Source organism: Solenopsis invicta, chromosome 1 (genome assembly GCF_016802725.1).
Source record: "Solenopsis invicta isolate M01_SB chromosome 1, UNIL_Sinv_3.0, whole genome shotgun sequence".
In the NCBI taxonomy this organism is placed as follows: domain Eukaryota; kingdom Metazoa; phylum Arthropoda; class Insecta; order Hymenoptera; family Formicidae; genus Solenopsis; species Solenopsis invicta.
Genome location: NC_052664.1, coordinates 7,401,320 through 7,412,714, shown reverse-complemented (window position 1 = coordinate 7,412,714; position 11,395 = coordinate 7,401,320). Strand labels below are relative to the sequence as shown.

General features: G+C 29.5%; 1 protein-coding gene across 1 annotated transcript in view; it reads left to right on the top strand.

The window, feature by feature from the left end:
- Positions 1–2,458: 2,458 nt before the first annotated feature.
- The window catches only part of LOC105198916, a 157,263-nt gene continuing 148,326 nt past the window's right edge, over positions 2,459–11,395 (top strand). Inside the window, exon 1 of the mRNA XM_039446838.1 lies at positions 2,459–2,838. Within this exon, the coding sequence (XP_039302772.1) occupies positions 2,785–2,838 (54 nt within the window). The 5' untranslated portion in view covers positions 2,459–2,784. The remainder of the gene's footprint in view (positions 2,839–11,395) is intronic.

Below are 11,395 nucleotides of genomic sequence, written 5' to 3'. Positions count from 1 at the left end.
CAGACTCAACCAAACTGCGCGCCGTTACTTTTCGGTCATATAACACAGTTATAATTGAATAAGAGTTAGTAATATCACTTTTATTAACCCGTAATGATCACAATTTCAAATAATAACATAATGGTCACTTGGGGTCCACTGAAACCCCCCTGCACAAAATCAATCGCCATTTGCCAGCTTTTTGATAGCCTCATCGCAAAAATTTTACTGAACATACCTCGAGGTCTATTCTTTATCATCTAATAATTTTTTAAAATTAGAATTTAACATAGTGAAAAAAAATTCAAATATAAAAAACTATATACTATTACAGTAGTATACTATAATATTTAATTTGTAGTTTGTATAAAGTTATACAATAAAAGCTTTGTAGCGCGCTTGTTTTGTCTAGTTTATTTAAAATTAAATAAGTCACTTATGCACATTGCTTCGTTCATAGACAGACTGTACATATGTACTTTGAAGAAAAAAAAAAGAAAACAGAAAAGTTATATGATAAAATTGTAAGAAACCTATTTTTACCTTTTTTTTATAACTGACATTAATTATGGTGAATAAGCTCTGTGCAGAATTTTACGAGTTATACAAATTTTAGTAAGCATAAAATCATTATTATTATCTTATTACAACATATTTAATAACGATATCTAATCCTTTCAAACATGTATTTAACGTTGTATATGACTTCAATATGAACAAATTTTAACCATGACTCCAAGGTAACACATGTTTAAAACATTTCAACAATATTTCGAAAAAGTTATGTATTATATAACTTTTTTAAAACGTTTATGCAATATTATTTTAAATTGTTTAAAAATACACATAAGATCAACATTTCTAAATGTTGCTTTAACGTTTCTTGCTTCTTGTCACGAGACTGTATTGATATTACCAGTACCAGCAATTTGAACTAGTATTGATTTGACTTCATTGTTTCAATATCTATTAATTTGTTATAATATAAAAGCTTAATCTATTATTCTTAATTTGTTATAATATAAAATATTGCAGTTTACTTCGAGAAAAAACCTTAGTAAGACCTTAGTGTTGAAATAATATTTCATGAGTAATTTTATGTACAATTTCTAATTCTTTCAAACTATTAGGATCTTAATTTAGTTTCCGCCCAAAAAAGACTGAGAAAAAGCATTTATTGAAAAAAATTTGTACAAATTATTTCAGTGAAAGTATTTTCCATCACTTTCTACAACTTTTTTCCATTTTTCTGGCAACTGGGCAACACCATCTCGATAAAAGCAACGATGTTGGTTTCGAAGCAATCCATTTGTCCACCCATTCTCGCACTTCTTCAACATTTCGGAAGCGTGTACCACTCAAGTCGTGCTGCATCGATCTGAACAAGTGATAATCAGAAGACGCTATGTCTGGTGAGTACGCTGGGTGAGGAAGAGTTTCCCATTCGAGCTGCGTCAGTGTTTCCTTGACGATTTTTCCAGTGTGTGGCCGAGCGTTATCGTGAAGGAAAATAATTTTGCGCTACTTTTGAATCGTCTATACCACTCTTTACATATGTATGCGATGGAGCTTGATTACCATAACCTTCTTCAAGTAATCGATGAACTTCTGCTATACTTTTTTTTAAGTCAAAGTAGTGCAAAAGCACATGTCGAAAAAACACTTTATCGCGTTTCATTTTTCACAAAGCAAAAAAAAAATTGTTGTTTACGCAAATAATTGTGTATGCTGACTGAATATTATCGAGAAATGTTAAAACTAAGAAAAAAATACCAGATGCGTTAGTAATGACTACTAGAACTGTTTACATCATCATCTAACATTTGCGGGCGGAAACTAAGTTAAGGTCTTAATATATGCTGTTATTAGCGTTTTTGATGTGGGAAATCTAGTAGAGATGCTATTAGAGCATTAGTCATATTAAATTGATTGCCAATTTAATTCTGTGATATTACTTTTCTGATTACTGAATCAGTATAAGAGCTAATTTAAAACTAAAAGTAATCGCGCATAGTTCGAAAGAATTAGAAACTGCATGTAAAATTACATGTATAAATACGGTATTTAAATTGGTAATTTGTAGCGTAAAATAAAATTTTCGTAAAATTAATTTATATTGACATTTGTCGCTCAATAATGGCACTCGCGATGGAAGTAGTGTTGCGCTGAAGATTGTGAGGAGACGTACCCTATCTTTTTACGTAAACATATGTCATTAGTTTGCTTAGTTTTTAAGTTATTTAAAAAATCCGATAAAGACGCCGGTCCAATAACGGTAATCTTACTCTATTTAAAAGATTCATCTGTCTATATGCATTAAGTGGATTATCTGAGAAACATTTTGATTAAAATATCAGTGTACGAACAAAAGGTCTTCGCCGCCCCAATCGGCTGAAGAATCGAGATCGAAGGCGAAGAAGGAGACGAGGAAGAGGAGGAGAAAGAAGCTCGGAAGACGGTAACTCAAGACCGTGGAGAAAAGGTGGGAGCACGGGCCCCGTCTCAGCCGCTTTTCCGTTCCTCCTGCTGCACCCGCGTCAAAAGTCAGACTCAGACCGACGGGGGTCCGTTCAGTCTCGTTTCAGTCATCCGCACGCACGCGTAGACGCACATCGCAGAGAAGGCACCGTCGCTACACGCTTGTTTACATCCTCTTTGTGCCGCCGTCACGCAACCACCTCCCTTCCCGTGCGCAACGCTAACGATCGCGCTCGTTATCGGTAGTGATATACGCGTGTACGGCCGCAGGTGAAGCGGGAAATCGATTCGACTCGCAAGAGCTGCGTGGCCAGCAAAGCGGAAATAATGCGCGGAAGTTGTGGGACGATCCTTGTCCTGTGTACGATGATGAATTGCTTGGTGAGTTCGAATTGTTTCCATGAGTATCCTATATCTTATTGCCTATGAATTTTAGTACGAGTCATATTCATCAAGAGTCATTATTCTCCCCTTTCTCTCGCCATTGAAAACGAGAGTGAAGCGTTTACATGGGCGATTCGTTTGACACGCGATTTGCTCGGCATTCACAGGCATTTGTAAAGCAGGTGTATCTCGCGTGTAACGTGATGCCGTAATCACATCGTGTAAATCCCATTTCAGAACATCAAAATAACTAATCGAAACTGATCGCTACAATGAAAAGATACTTATTTCATCATTAAATGGCTTCCAAACGATTTATAATATTGTATAATATTATTGATGTCCTCCTTTTAGACATTTTAATATAATTTCCAATATAACTTTCAACGTACCGCAATAAGTTAATTCTTATTATGAGTTTAATCTCTGACTGTGACTAATTGTTATTAGAAACAACTCGTTAAAATATTTATAAGTTAATCAACATCTGATCAACAAGCAAACCAAGATGTAATAAAGACGAATTTCTAAACTAGATAGCACTTCTTTAAATAGAACAATGGCTATCAAAGTTATTTTTCACTATTTAGCGTTAATTCTGATAACATTACGTTAAAAATGAGCGTGAAATATAAATTGATATATTAATAAAAAAAATTAGTTGAGAAACTAATACGGTTAGTTCAATACGTTCAATTAAATATCGAGTTGGTTTAGTTAATTTTTGATTAAAAAATTGTAAGGATAGACATGAATGAACTTCTTTTATGCAATTAAATAATTGTTGAATTAACTTAATGTTATTTGAACGTATTGAAGAAAACATTTTAATACAAATAACCCTAATATAACCGGAAAGTGTAATTGAGATAACAAATTGAGATAATAAATACGGCATTAGCTGTCGAAAGCAGTTCTTAGTGCTCAATAATTTTTTCTAGTTGAATTTTATAAATATTTACAAGATTCCTTAAAATAGCGTGCCACAATTTTGCTGGACTTAAAACACAACTTTAAAGAAGAATCCGAATATAATATCACGAAATTAAATTGTTAATCAATTTAATTATTTATTTGTAAGAAGTATTTATCTGTAATTTATCTGTAAAGAAGTTATTACGAAAAATATTACTTCAATCAGGGTTTGCACCTAAACATTTTAGTTTTCTAATATTTTTCTAATTTTTTTCTGAGTGTACCTTAATTATTGCACAATAATCTCCCCAATATTTCCCAAATTTTAACAAATTGCATAATATATTTTAAATAACTTTTAATTGACATAATATATTGTATAAATCTATATAGCCTGCAGACGATTAATAATATTGTATAATATCAAAAATATTATGCAATAATATAGATTGTCTTGAAGCTGTTTTAAGTAGTATTAGTACAAATTGTACTCTGCAAATTGTATTCTGTAAATCAAAGGAGTATGAAAGAAAGACAAAAACAAGCTTAATTGAAATGTAAGACAAAAAAAGTATTTACATGTTTACTCAATTAAATGTGGTACATTTTGATTTTACTTAATTATCATTAATGAATTATAGTAAAATAATGACTTAATATAGAGATAAATAGTGACTTAATACAATAGGAACAATGAAACAGTTTCACAACAATAGCACAAATGTAGAAATAAATAGAACAAAAGAGAAAAAATGACGAATCATATCACAGGTGAAATGTATAAGAAATATGAATAATGTAAATAAAATACATGTAATACAAATTAAAAATAAATTTAAAATATAAACACTTTCCATCACAAATTCCATCACGAGTTCCATCACGATTCCCAATGAATAAAGTTAAATTAAAAATAAAAAATCGCAACTATTTCTTTTTCAAAGATGAGAAAGAGTGGAGCCAAAAAATAAAACTTAGAAAGGTGTTAAGACATCTGATATCGCCGGAAGTATTGTAGATGTGAATAATGTCTGATTTAAAATTGAAATAAAACTATAATTATAAGAATAAAATTTTAATATTAAAGAATTAATAAAAAGTTAAAAATGTAATGTTAAGGAAAACGAAAATTGAATAACTTGCATCAGTCCAAAAGTGAAAAGTATGTGTCCAACGGAGTTTTAGCTTCTTACTTATAGCTCAGGCATAGGGCAGATAAGGATGGTTGAATGTCAGTTAAATAAAATAAATGTGGTTTACGATAGCTTTCATGCGGTGTCACGTGTTCAAAAATTTATTATTAGAGAGTAGATTAAATAAAAGTACGAAGTATCACAATAATTAGTATCTTTTTTCAAATTAACTCAATTTTGTTGTTTAATCTCGGGAATTAAACGAATCTCAGAAATTAATCTCGTAAATGTCTAAATTTATCCCTAATAACTACGCATATATTTTCTATCGCAAAATAAAATAAAGCTATAATCGAATTATTCCATTTTAAAAAAGACAAATTATATTTAAGAAAATTATATTAAAATTTTTTCTTTGGATAATATGTCATTTTGCAAATTCTTTCAATGTATCACAATTGCCGATTTGTTTACACATGACGTGATGTCCTCCCCTAGCCATGTTAAGGAAAGAAACCCTAAAGAAACTATTTCTCCTTTGTTGATGACCAGCTTAAGATGACTCGTTATCATTCTTGTGTTCATTCAACCGCATAAGAAAATGCAAAATGTTGAACTGTAGATTTTTGTTATTATGCATCCTACCTAAAAAATACACAGTTAGAAATATCTTTTAAGTTATCGGTAACTCTACGAGTTAAAGTTATTTTAGGCCAAGTTAAAATTCTATTAATGTCAAGTGTACGAAACATTATGCTTTATAAATAGCTTACTTCGTCAAAAACCTGTAATTATCAATGTTGGACAATTCCGTAGTTAGAGACCCGTCGCATCAGTCTTACGGCAGAATTTTGTTCGTCTGTACGCTTGTAGAATCATAATAATTCTTACCTGACTTCGTGGGTCGTTGGACTCTGACACGTCGACCGCGTCGTCGTCAAGGTGTCGTCCGTTGAATATGCGAGTGGTGTTAAAAAGGAATGCATTGCGAGTCGCGGCGGCCCTCCTTTAGATTATCACCTGAGCTTTTTCTCTGTTAGGAAGTAAATATTTTACTTTAAATATATATGTATAGTGCAAGGTATCATCTTATTCTTCTCACGCGTAACTTACTTTAATAATTGCTATAAATCTTTTATGTATTGATGAGCAAATGGTGAACTAATAAATGTCTATTCTTACGCATTGTCTTTCGCATTATGATTCGCATTTGTGCATTGCGCTTTTTACGCTGCGTATTTTTTTCGCATAAAATTAAACGTTTAAACGAATATTGAATTGATCTTTGATGCCTGTTTAATCAATACATCTATTTTTGAAGACAACTGAATGTAATTTTTTATTGAATTTATCAATTGTGATAGTGCGTTTGTGATGGATGAATTAAATAAGATTTTATTTTATGAATTTGTTTTAAAAAAGATATGGTCAATAATATCTTGAAATTAATTATTTAATTATTATTTTACTAATTTATTTAAATTTAAATATAAATTTATACGCTGAACAATTCAATATGTTATTTTATTTTTTTTATTTTAATGCAATGCGTCTCTTCATTTCTGTTCATCGGCAATTCGGTATGTCTGTAGAATATTAAACATTAACCGTTCCTTTATTAGATCGCGGCGTTCACACATATACGTATAATGTATCAAGAATCGACTGGCAAAGGAACGTATCAATACATCAATTTCTGTTTTTGCATTGTGAAAAAAAAATCAGGACATGTTGAATTGCATTAGATCTGTTATTTTCGATTTCATATTCTTATCATAAGTGCATTACATAGATAAAAGCCAGATTTAAAAAAAAAAGAAAAAAAAATTTGTTTAGGAAGGCCAGCAAGAATGCGAAGTGTAATGAGACTTGACTATTAGTTTTTAAGATATCTTCATGATATATTTGAGCAAGCAGTTCTTAAAAAAAATGTTATAATAGACACATATTTTTTTATTTAACCAAATATATTTAAGGATTGAAATCAACTAAATTAGTTAGATTTTTATTTTTCCGTTATAACTTCTAAACGAAACGTGATAGCATAATATTATAAATGTGTAAAATATAAATATAAAATTTTCAAATTATCCCCTTATATAAAAATGAATATTTTTATATCTGAACAATAAAAATTTAGTCGATTTTCAAGAGTTGATTTCTCCTCATAAACATATTTGGTTGCCAATTATTAATTATTTTTAACAAGTGTACTAAGTTTTTAATAAATTCGGTAAGTAATACAAAGATAGGTTTACTTCTTAATTAATTCAAATAAATTAACATTTAATTTCAACTAATTATTTTTAAAATACATAAACTTTAATTTATTAATTTATTAACCTTTTTTTTAGTGTAAAAAATTTATCTATGTAAATAAAAGAAAAAATTATAAAAGGAATAAATACATTTTCATATAATATAAAAAAACAGTATTTTTCTGTTGCTTCACGTAAACGAAATTTATAAATAAAAAAAAATTAAATTTATGTAATTTAAGTATTGTAGTTGTTTTGTTATTACTAGAGTTATCTAATTATTAAAAATTATGAAAATTAAATTATTTTAATTTAATATAAATATATAATGCTTTTCAAAATTAATTTTTAATTTGACTTAAGTTAATTTAATCTTAATACAATATAATTAAATTATAATTTATGAGCTATATATGATATTGATTTATGAGTTATTTGCTCGTATTTAGAACGCCCTTGTACAGATGTTAATGCGCTTCTTTAGTTTGTCTTCGTAATTTTTTAAATGTAAGGATAGAATAACATACAAGCGAGTTAACATCTATATGAAAGCGTTTTAAATACGGATCCATTGCTTAAAATCAATTTAATTTTTCTCTAAGTGTATTCTGAATATGGGCAATAAACTTTAACTTAATTTAATATGAAAAAATTTTACTTGATCTTAAATGTATTTACTAACAATAAGTATATACTTTTAGTTCATGTTCTGTATTTTTGAAAACACAATTATTTGTATATCGCACTTCAACATATTGAAAATTATTTTGCAGTATTTAGTCGAGTCCAAGTTTTATTAGTTTCCTTATCCATTCATGCTAACAAGAACAGACCTATTGTTTTCGTGGAGGAGCAAAAGAAGAGGAAAAGAACTGGAGAAAATAGACCACGGTCATGGGGGCCAATTTGCAGGCAAACAGAGCTCAGAGAGCTCCGCCTCCTCCTAGTTCCAGCAGCAGCAGTTGCAATCTCATCTGCAACGATGCGGCTGAATATTGGCTCGTTTCATTCCTTTTCCTCGCATTATGCACCTTTGCTTTTCAAGTCTTTCTTGCTGTCGCATCTGTTACTGCGAGTGACTTCATTCCATGTTCAAGAACGAGCGATTTCATGAGACTGATGCTTCCCTATACAGGATGTTTCAAAAAATGTAGACAGAAAATGTGGCCAGGTGGAATGTAAAATGTGATCAAATTTATTTGAAAACTTTTTTATAATATCTAGTTAGCAAAAGTTTAATCAAAAGTTGTTTTTCTTTATAACACTGAGAAATTAACACTTTGTTGAAAAAAAAATCTCTCCATAAAAGTTAAATTATTAAAATACTGCGATATTTTAATCGTTAATTCACAAATCATTTTTTGTTATTTCGTCTTCAAATAGAAAGCTCTGCAACGCTTATTAAACAATCATTTAAGTATGTAAAGGAAAAGAGGAAGTTGTGAAATATTAATTTGTTTCTTGACAATAACTCAGTAAATATTTAGGTGACACAATTTTAACCAACATCAGTTTATTAGCCATAGAGTTCTATCAATTACCCTAGATAGAAGTTCATCGGGTATATAGAACAAATGTATTACAATTTACAGAAGAGGGAAAAAAGAATGCGTGGAATAGCACGGTGTTGAATACTAACAACTAGTGTTATGAAAGGTACTTTTATTTATAAAAAGAACCTAAATTAATGATCTTTCGTTTTACACACAAATAAGTGCCATAAAACAAGGTTTTACGAACATTTCATACAAAAAATGTATATTATTAAAAAAATAATTTTTTAAAATAACTTTTTGACTTGCTTTAAACTTTAAAAAATGTTTTAAATAAAACTTGAAGTTTTTAAAATTAATTTATATAAAATAGAAAATTTTTACCAGTATGTAAAAAACACAATATAAACAAAAAGTCGACGGTCTAGCTAGAACTTATGAAGGAATAGTCGGAATTGTCTCTCATCGATTTTGATGAGCTTTGGATATGTTGTAAAACATTAAAAAATATTACACTCATATTTTTTTTATCTGCTTATCTCAAGGTTTAAAAGTTGAAACATCCCCTCAGAAATATTAATTTTTTTTTTATTTTTAATGAATATCCTTAAAACTACGAGGTTTATGAAGAAATGGTTATAACTATAAAACTTTTGTATGAACTTTGCGATATAAACCTCGAGAAATGCAAATAAAAAGAATATGCGTCCAATAATTTATAATTCTACAACATACTCAAAGTTCATTAAAATTGGTAAGAGACAGTTTCGACCGTTTTCTTTTTAGTGCTAATATTATTATGTAATTATATTTTCAAGTTCACGAAACTATGCGCTGAATATCTTTTCCATCTTAAAACACAGTTCTAAGTTGCACAAGAAATAATATGTTATTAAATTGAAAATCAATTTAATAATAATTACTAATAAGCATCTAAATAACAATTAACTTTTAATTTAATAACTTGGCGTTCCATTTAGTAATGTGACATTACTATTTATTGTTCAACTTAAAACTATACTTTTAGACTGAAAAGTTATTTGAAGTGCAATTTCGTGAACTTAAAAATGTATATAAAATTACACAATAAATATTAGCATGAATATTAGCTATGACTGTCAAGGTTTTTTGTATTATACATTGAAATAATATCTACTTCTAATAAACGTACAATGTCTACAATGAGATTGTAAAATCGCAAAAAAATGCACATGGCGGACCAAATTTCACAATCACAGCCCACATATAATATGACTTTATTTGCTAAATTCATACACACACTACGATACACATTAAATTCAATAATATTATTTGTGATTCACAATTAAAGCTTTCAAGTTAGGCTAAAGTTAAAAAATTTATATGTAACATACTTCTCAAAATTACGTAGAACGTAAATGTATAAATCTATAAAAATTTCTGCTACTTCCAAAACTAAAATTCAACTTTTATAAAAACACAACGAACGCTAATGACCAGTAGCCATTTTACAATATCTAAATAGACTCTAACGAAGTAATTTTAACAGTTATTCTTAAAATTTAACGCGAATTATACGAGACGTTATGATATTTCACCGTTCCAGAAATTCTATGACTACCGTCCTTCCTCTATTAAAATAAAAAACGAGTATCTTGTTTAAAATTTTCTTATTTGTTTCTTACATACTATGATTATTTTTCTTAAAATTACGTATTTCTTTTCTAAGTTTGTAAGACACTCTGTATGCAACTGAAAAATAATTTTTGTAGAAACGAACGCATAATTAGCAAGAAAAGTGCTCCGACATACTTGTACTATTTGCATACGAAAAAGATTGACAAGAATATGAACGATTACAGCAAGGTTCACCTCGAGAAGATTGCAGATACAGACAACGGTAATTAAGAGTACCATGAGTCAGCTTTAGTTTTTACGGTTTTTTTTTCCGACGAGTTTTTCCCAAGTGCAAATCTTTTTTCCCACCTTACTCTTCACCCCGAGTATAATTCATGGTACGCACATGTGAAACACGATTCCCATGTACGAGAATAAATAGTCGAGGAAATGCTCGAGTTACCAATACATATGTGTTAGAACCTGAGTACTAGTATCCCATGAGATAATTGCGACGCGACGGTCTGATGCTTCCGTGTATCACAGTATGCGAATAGCACTGCCATACCTTGTGATCGACGCCCGACAATTATTCTCGCGATAACGATTGGACTTTTCTGATGTATCTTCTGATCAGATCACGCTAATGACTAAGAAATGCGCATTAAGCTGGGTTATGGTCTACGAATGAACACTGAACGAATTGCGAATATAAACGTTTGGATATTTGCATTTGTGTTCTTAAGTCATTCCTTTCTTTTCTGTAGGGTGGTTAACTCCAAAATTGAAAAGAAAAGAAATTTTTTGTCAAAAAGGAGGAAAAGGGAGGGAAATGGGGAAATCAATTTTACTAGGTGATAACCGAAGGAAGATATAAAAACTTTTTCTTACACGTTTCTTTTTAAATTATATTTAACAATTTTTTTTTAATTATATTTAAAAACAACATTTAATCACATATTTAATGTACTCTTTCACAGTCTTTTAAACAAAAAAATTAACTAAAAAAAATTAATATCTTTTAAAATAAAAAAGTCTTTACAATATTTGTTTTCTTTGTTATCCTTATATTTAGCTTTTCTCTCGCAAAAGTCTAACAATTTTTTATTAACATAACTCAAACAAGAACGCCTTCTACGGTCGCAGCTAGATCTCCCGT